The 8566-nt window shown below is 63.3% G+C and overlaps 1 protein-coding gene across 4 annotated transcripts in view; it reads right to left on the bottom strand.

Moving 5' to 3' along the window:
* Positions 1 to 7091, bottom strand: part of LOC102074923 (forkhead box protein O6) — a 42491-nt gene extending 35400 nt beyond the window's left edge. For all 4 annotated transcript variants that reach the window (XR_012583297.1, XR_012583299.1, XR_012583298.1 and 1 more), the window contains exon 1: positions 6666 to 7091. Coding sequence is in view for 1 of the 4 variants with exons in the window: in XM_074555421.1 (XP_074411522.1) it covers positions 6666 to 7088 (423 nt within the window). In the remaining 3 variants the exon portion in view is untranslated. The remainder of the gene's footprint in view (positions 1 to 6665) is intronic.
* Positions 7092 to 8566: the final 1475 nt, after the last annotated feature.

Here is an 8566-nt window from a genome sequence, read left to right on the forward strand (position 1 = left end):
CAGGAGGAACACACATAAGAATACACATAAGAACACGCAAGGGAACACAAGAGGAACACATGAGGGAACACACACAAGAGAACACATAAGGGATCACAGGGAACACACATGAGGGGACACACGAGGGGACACACGAGGGGACACGTGCCCAGGGAGGCTGCAGGTGCCCAGGGAGGCTGCAGGTGCCAGGCAGCATGGCTGCCATGCCCCCCTGGGATCTGCCCAGCCCCACAGGAGGGGTCTGGCAGCACCCAGGGATGCAGGTAGAGCCATGCCAGTGCCACATCCTGGGAAACCCCCTCAGCCCTACAGGCCCCAGGGGCTGCATCACTGCTGCAGCCATGGCTCAGCGTGCACAAAGGGGAAAAGTCCAAGGGACACCCCACCCCAGCCCTGCTGGGCATGGAGGGATGCACAGAGAGGCACGGGGGTCCTGGGGAGGGGACGAATGACAAAGGGGACACCAGTACACCAGTACCACCCCCATTCTGCTGCTGACACCCACCCACAGGCCAGCACCAGCCCCAGGGGTGGACATCTCCTGGTGGAAGTCATCCCTGCTCATGTAAGGGGTTGGAACAAGATGATCCTCAAGCCCAGACCAGTCTGATGGTGATTCTGTGACACCCCCCAGCAGACAGAGCCTGGGATGCCCTGGGATGCTGGAGCATCCCCGCCTGCCTTGGGGGTCCCCGGGCTCCCCGCCCAGCGCCGGGTGCCTCCTCCTCCTCCTGCTCCCTGCAGCGGGTGAAAGCGAGCTTTGTGCTGGGGCTTTCAGTTCCCCTGGCTGGCACCCGGCCAAGGCACCACATAATAATGAACAGATGCTGTCCAAAATGAGCCTCAGCGGCAGACAGGCGAGCCTCCGCGTGTCCTTCCGTAACCCAAAGTGCCTTTCACCTCGGCACTAATCAGGCACCTTCCCTGGGAGCCTGCAGTGCCAGGATAATTAAAAGTAACCTGAGCAGGGAGCAGGAGCCCACCAAGGTGGGTGCAGGGGCAGGGGGCAGCTGTGTCACCACAGGGAGGGGACACAGTGAGGGGAGACCCCGAGCCAGCTCCAGAGCATCCCCATGGACAAGGACACGGCGGCTGTGAGGCCTGGGATGAACCCCAGGGATGGAGGGGACAGCCTGAGGATGGGGGTTCAACCATGCCCAGACCCTGTTGATGCACGGGGAGGGGACATTCATCCCTTTCCTATAAATTCCCTGCAAGGACCAGAGGTGACAGGGGTCCAACCCCACTCCTTCAGCCCCAAGGACCTCCTCCCACTGCCAGCAGCATTCCAATGAGGGTCCCACTAGGATGGGAAGCCTGGCCAAGGAACCCCCAAAACACACCTGGCCCAACCCACAGCTTCCCAAAAAAATATTTACAATATTTACAAGGTGACAGGTGCCCAACCCCACTCCTTAAGACGTCCCACTGCCAGCAGCATTCCAGTGAGGCTCCCACTAGGATGGGAAGCCTGGCCAAGGAGCCCCCAAAACACACCTGGCTCAACTCACAGCCTCCCTAAAAAATATTTACAAGGCTTTTTAATTATAAAATCCATTTTCTAGCCCAGAATGCTGATCCTCCTCCCACCCCAGCAGCAGGAAACAGAGGGAGGGATGCACACAGGGATCCAGGATGGTGAGAATGCCAGGCTGCAAGCGCTCTTCTAGTCCACAGGATCTTAACTGTAGTTTATATTCCAGTGGTTATTAAAAATAAAGGGGGAAGTGCAGGGAGGGGGGAAGCTAAGAGCAGAGCAAGCTGTTCATTTGGAGCCTTTCCCTGGGGTTTAATAAAGCCCCACTCGCTTCTGTAGTATCATTTTTATGCCATCATAAAGCCGGACCATTTAGCAGGTTTGTGTTACTTCAGCAGTTAGCGCTGCATGAGAAGCGATTCCATAAGAAGGGAGAGAGGGAAAAGGAAGAAAAAAAAATAAAATTAGAAGATGAAAACCTCCAAAAGGAGAGAGCAAAATGAGGTGGGAAGGAGGAAAGGGATTCCTCACAGCCACACCAGCACTGCAGCACATCAGGGGGATGTGAGTGGGCTCCACCATCCCTGAGGGGAGACCCCACTCCAGTGGTACTGAAGGGTCAGAGACCCCAGCCCAGCATGCAGAGGGACCCTGCCTGTGATGGGAAAAGGTGGGGAGGGGTCTCCTCACACCAAGGTATTGCACCTGTGGGGACAGCAGAGCCAGGGTGGGTTATCCTGGGGAGCTGAGGGGTTCCCCAAGGTGGAAGAAACAGCAGCTCCCCCAACCCTGAATGGTCCTGGGGCTCTCCCAGCCCCTCTGCTCGCAGCCCAACTGGCTCATCCAGGAGCACTGTGGGGCTGGGGCAGAGGGGCTCCCCGAGGGGAAGGAACCAGCAGCTCCTGACAGGGCTCTCCCAGCCCAGGGCAGCCCAAGGGGAGCATCAGGCTCTCTGTGCTGCTGGAAAAATCTCCTTATAAGGCCAGGATGGGATCCATGGCCGAGCTGAGCCCAGCCAAAGTGCCCAAGGGGAGCCCTGAGCTGCCAGCCCACACTCGGCCCCGGGCTGTGCCCACCCCGAGCCTGGCACTGCCCGCACCGCTAACCCAGCACAAACGGGAGCCAGCCTGGGTGCACGTCCAGAGCCAGGTCACCCCAGAACCAGGGCACCCCACCCTCCCCGTGGCTGCCCCCTCAGTGCTGTGCCACCCCCAGGGGCAGCACCCACGCCCCGGTGAGGGCAGAGCCATCCCCATCGCTCCCAGGCGCTGGCTTGGAGCCTCTCCAGCCACACTGGGCAGGGCTCCAGAGGCACTGTCCCCATCCAAGAGGGGAAGGGCACCACTGAGAGAGCCACAGAGCCAGGAGCTGCTGCCTGGGAGGATCCTCGGGGTGCCCAGCAGGACCTTCCCCTTGCCATAGCTCAGGGGGTCAGTGCGGCAGGGAGGGGCACAGCCTGGCACCCCAAATCCCCGAGCAGCAATGACACCTCTGACCACACTAAAACTCACACACCATTCCCACACCTTCTTCTGCCTAATAAATTCCTGTCCTGCCCTGCAGGAGGACAGTGGCATTTGGCAGGGGAGTGTCTTTGTATGGCAGTCATGACCCCCATGCCAGGCATGGCTGCCACGCCACCGACCCTGCAAAATATAAACGAGGGGACACAGCCTGACACCCCAAACCCCCAAACCCATGAGCAGCAATGACACCTCTGACCACACTAAAACTCACACACCATTCCCACACCTTTTTCTGCCTAATTAATTCCAGTCCAGGAGCACGGTGGCACTTGGCAGGGGGGTGTCTCTGCATGGCAGCCCCGGCCCGACGTCACCGACCCCGCAATATAAATGAGGAGGAGGAGGAGGAGGGAAGGAAGGCTGGGAAATTAAGGTTTTCAGCACTGTCAGAGCCGCATCAAACAGGCATCCACCAGCTGATGGCTTGATTGTTATATTTTGGATGTCAAAGCGGAGCAAGCAGAACCCTTTAAAATGCATCAGCGCCGCTGCCTTTCTGACGGAGGGTGTTGGTTTCCCATTAACAAGAGGAAAGCGTGAGCTGGAGCAGAAAACTTCAAGCGCTTTGGAATTGATAAAATAACAACTCCCTAATTAAGCAGAACTGTCAGTCAGCGGGCGCCCGCTGCCCTGCATTGGGAAGCAGCAGCAGCTCCTGGTGCACAAGCCCAACAAGCCAGCTCAGCCCTGGGGGATGCAATTCCCAAGGATCAGCAGCCAGAGCATCCCCACTGTGCTCTCCAGCAAACCCAGACGTGTCCTGGTGCTGGTCATGGATGAGGTGTTTGGGTTCTGTCCCTCAGTTTGCCTCACCAGGAGTGATGTGGCTGCCCCTGGATCTCCGGAAGTGCCCAAGGCCAGATGGAATGGGGCTTGGAGCACCCTGGGATAGTGGAAGTTGGCATGGCAGGGGGTGGAAGGAGATGAGATTTAGGGTCCCTTCCAACCCAAACCATTCCAAGATTCTGTGATTTTATGAAACCGTGTAATGCAATGCACAGCCTGGCGGGGAAGGAGAGGCCTGACCCCAAAAATGCAACTCCTGCCAACAGCCTTCCCTTTCTAGAGACAACACCAGCCTGGGACACACATTCCTCATGGACACAGTATCCCCACTGCCAGCTGCATGCAGGGAGGGGTCTCTCTGTGAAGGTCTCCCCAGAGAGGGTTTGGAGAAGTCAAGAGTGGGATTTGAAGTGCTCAAGGTCGGGTTGAACACAACTCTGGGCAGCCTGGTCTAGTGGAAGGTGTCCCTGCTGGGGTGAGATGCTCTTTAAGGTCCCTTCTGACCCAAAGTACTCCATGATCCTGCAGAGCCCTGCCAGAGCAGCAGCACAGCCGATGCCCATGGCCATGTTGGGCTCCCAGACCCCACCATCCTGCTCTGCCCAGCACCAACAGGCTCTGAAGGAAGCAGCCAAAGAAGCAGTGCGACCTCTCTCCGACTCTGGCAATGAAAAGCTGAACCTCTGCCATGCCTGGGGCCACAGGGAAAACTGCCCAGTGCCCTGGGGAGGGGACACAGAGGAGGGGGACAGGGCAGGGGACAGCCAGGAGGGACCACAGGCTGGGGGGAAGGTGTTTAACCCCTGACATGCTGGTGTCTGATGAAACCACCATGCAAAGGGGGTCTCTGGTTCTCACTCAGGCTGCTGCCAGCTCCCGCAGTGCCAGCCCCACTTGCAGCACCAGGAGAGGCTCCTGGGCACCCCAGGGCACTTCAGGGGACACTCCTCAGCCCAGCTGGGAGGTTCAAATCAAAGCAGGAGGCAAGGCAGGCTCCAGGAGGGAAGCAGCCAGGCAGCAGAGGCACCTGCCCACAGCCCAGGCAGAGCCACAGCAGAAGAGCTCCAAGCCCGAGATGGGCCAGGAAAGGGGAGAGAACCCCATGATGGGGTGCCCAGGTGAGCAGGCAGCCCCTGAAAATGATCCTGGACTCTGAGCCTGTCCTCCACTCTTCACAACATGAAACCCCCAGTGACACATGTGACAGCCTGGGAATCCCTTCACTCCTCATCCCTGCCCCCTGACACATCTCCAGACCCCACCAGTGCATGTCCCCATGGTGTGCAAGCCCTGGCAGATCCTTTTTCCCCAGGTCTCACCCCAAGTGGGGGTTGGAGAGGCCCCAGACAGGCACCATCACCTCCTGCCACCTCCACAGCCCTGACACCCTTCCTGCACCGGGGGGACACCAGCTGCCCCCAGCCCACCACCAGGAGTGGGTGCCAGCCTCCACGTAACAGCAGCCACATGATCCAGCCTTCCTGCCCCAAAAGAGCCCGGTCTGCACCCAGTGGGCTGGATCTGGGTGTCCCCAGCAGAGCCAGGACACGCGTGCCAGGGCCACAGGCTGGTGTGGCAGCCCCGGAGCCCGGTAACACACTAATCACCCTGGAGGTGACAGGGCTTAGGGGAGGACTTAGAGGAACCGGCTCCTTTTTACTGACACCATCTGGACACAGCCGATCTCTTTCTCCTTTCAGTGCAGAGCCCAGCAGAGGGACAGGGGTGACCCCAGACCCAGCTCCGGATCCCCACTCACAGCGACGGAGCAGGGAACGCTGCCTGCGCCAGGGAATCCTAACGAGCCCACAGTGTCAGGCGAGCGCAGAGCCGGGGAATGCCAGCCTGGAATGCCAGCCTGGAATGCCGCGGGGACCCTGCGCTGCCAGCTTTGCCCCCGGGGAGGGGGACGCGGCCGCGGGGAAGGCGGGGGCTGAGCCAGCGGGGACGCCCCGGGTGACAGCCAGGCTGGGGACAGCTGTTTGTTTGGGGACAGCTGTTTGGGGACAGCCCGCCCTCCGGCTGCCCTGCCGGCCACGCCACCGGCACGCCGGGACCCGGAGAGCTGCGGCCGCGGGGTTATCACCCACTGTACCCTGGTTATCACTCACTGTACCACGGTTATCACCCGCCGTACCCCCGTATTTGGGTTATCATCCACTGTACCCCGGTTATCACCCAGTGTACCCCCGTACTTGTGGCTATCACTCACCGTACCCCGTATTTGGGGTTATCATCCACTGTACTCCCCTACTTGGGGTTATCACCTGCTGTACCCCGGTTATCACCCACTGTACCCCGTACTTGGGGTTATCACCCTGTGTACCCACGTAATTGGGGTTACCACCCACCGTACCCCTGTTCTTGCGGCTATCGCCCACTGAACCCCCGTACCTGGGGCTGGCACCCACTGTACCCTCGTAATTCGGGTGATCACCCACTGTACCCCCGTAATCGGGGTTATCACCCTCTGTACCACCCCATATTTGGGGCTATCACCCAGTGTACCCCCGTCCTTGGGGCTGGCACTCGCTGTACCCAGTGCTGGCTCACCCGCGACCCCGCTGCCTATCGCTGTCCCCCTCCCCAACCTGCCGGGGGACAGCGGCACCGCTCCGACCCCCAGCCCGGCTGAGACCCGCGGGTGACACAGGGACAAGCTCACGCCGGCTCCAAAACACGACATCACGAAACGCCAGCTCTCCCCAAACTTAACCGAGCCCTTATCTCGCCAACTGCGAGGACGGCGGGGATCCCCCCAAACCTCCCCGCCAGACCAAGCTCCGGCTGCCCCGGGAGAACCCTCCAAGCTCCGGGACACAGTTCCGGGAGAGAGGGCAAAGTTGCGCAGGGGATGGGGTCAGGGGGTCAGGTACCTTCCAGCCGGCCGAGCTGTTGCTGTCTCCTTTATCCTTAAAGTAGGGGACGTATCGCACCATCCAGTCGTAGATCTGCGAGAGGGTGAGGCGCTTCTCCGGCGAGCTCTCGATGGCTTTGGTGATGAGGTCGGCGTAGGAGAGGTTGCCCCAGGCGTTGCGCCGGGAGGTCTTGGCCTTGCGGAGCTGCCCCACATCCGCGCCGTGGGGCGGCGGGGGAGCGGCGGCCGCTCTGCGCTCCACCGGCGCCGCCGCGTTCTCCGCTCCGTCCCCGCCGGCCGCCAGCGCCGGGGTTCCCCCCGCGCCCCCATCTTCCTCCTCCAAGTCGGGGTGGGGGAGAGGCCAAGTGCAGGAGCGGGGACGGCTCTGCGGCTCGAAATCCGGGTCGATCTCCACCTGATGCGCCTGGAGCTTTTCTTCCATGGTCGCCTCCCCGCTGCCACCCCACAGCTCCCCCCGGAGTTACGGGCGGTTTCCACCCAAAAAAAAAAAAAAAACCCACCAAAACACACAACAAAAAACCCAAAATCTCGAGAGGGAGAGGAGTGCGAAGGCGGGCTCCCTGCCCGGCTGGAGGGGAGAAGGGAAGGAGGAGGCGCTGGGTTCGCGGGTCCTGGCGGGGGGAGCCCCGAGTCCGGGGGAGCCCCGGCTCCGGCGGCTTTAGGAGGCGGCTGTGTCCGGCGCCGCGCCGGGAGCGCCGAGCCGGGGCACACGCTGCATGCTCCTCGGCCGCCTCTCCAGTCCGGCCCGAAGCTCGGGGGTGTTTTTTGGTTCGGATTTGGTTATGGTTTGGTTTTTAGAAGCCGCGGAGCTCCGGAGCGGTTCCCGGCTCAGTAGCCAGCGGGGCGGCTGCGGGCGGGCAGGGCGCGGGGGCGGCCGCATCCATCGGGCTGGCGGCGCGGTCAGGCAGCAACAGATGAACCGGAGCGAGCGGCGGCGGGCGGCATCCTCGGCCGGGGACCGGCGGGCTCCGGGGCCGGGCGGCGGGGCAGCTAAGCGGGGAGAAGCGGGACGAAGATAGAGGGGAGCCCTCGTTGCGGCGGGCGCAGTCTCCCGCGGGCGGCCAGACGCTAGGTCCGGCGGCGCGGCGGAGCCATGCTGGCGGGCGGCACGCACCTGACAGCGCCGGCGAGGGCGGCGGCGGGCGGCTCCCGCCCCTACGCCCCCCCGCTCCGCTTCAGCGGCCGCGCACCTGCCCGCCGCCGCCGCCGCCGCCGCGCTGCCGCCACGGCGCGGGCGGGCCACATGCTGGGGCGGCCGCGGCTCGCTCGCTCGTTCTCTCCTCGGCTCGCTCGCTTGCTCCCTCCTTCCCTCCCTCCGCCGTGCCCGTTCCCGAATGCGGGCGCCGCCGTGACACAGGGGGAGGGCCCGGAGGGGCGGGGGAAGGGCGGGGGAGGGGAGTGCCCCCGCGGCTGGCGGGGCAGCGGCGGGGCGGGACGGAGCGGAGCGGAGAGCCCCGGCGGAGAGCCCCGGCACCGCGCTGCCCCCGCCCGGCCCGGGCCGCGGCCCCCGCCCGGCCCCGCCGCGGCCCCACGTGCGCCCCGGGCGCCCCCCATTGTTGCCCCGGGCCGCCGCCGCCGCCTCATTGGCTGGAGGTGCTCGGCGGCCACGCCCCCCCGCCCGCTGATTGGATGGGCGCCGGCGGGACGCTCCGCGCGCGGGGGGGATGAATGGGGGGAAAGGCCCCGCCCCGCTGGTGACGTCACGGGTGCCGGCTGCATCCGAGCGTCACCCCGGGCAACGCGGCCTCGCGGCGGGACACGCCCCTTTACTACGGGACACGCCCCCGCCGCCTGGGCCACGCCCCCGCAGCGCTGCCGGGGAGACCCCGAGTGGGCCCCGCCCACGGCCGTGCAGCCACGCCCCTCCAGGGGACACGCCCCCGCCTACATTGGTGGCGA

This window comes from Zonotrichia albicollis, chromosome 20 (genome assembly GCF_047830755.1).
Source record: "Zonotrichia albicollis isolate bZonAlb1 chromosome 20, bZonAlb1.hap1, whole genome shotgun sequence".
In the NCBI taxonomy this organism is placed as follows: Eukaryota; Metazoa; Chordata; class Aves; order Passeriformes; family Passerellidae; genus Zonotrichia; species Zonotrichia albicollis.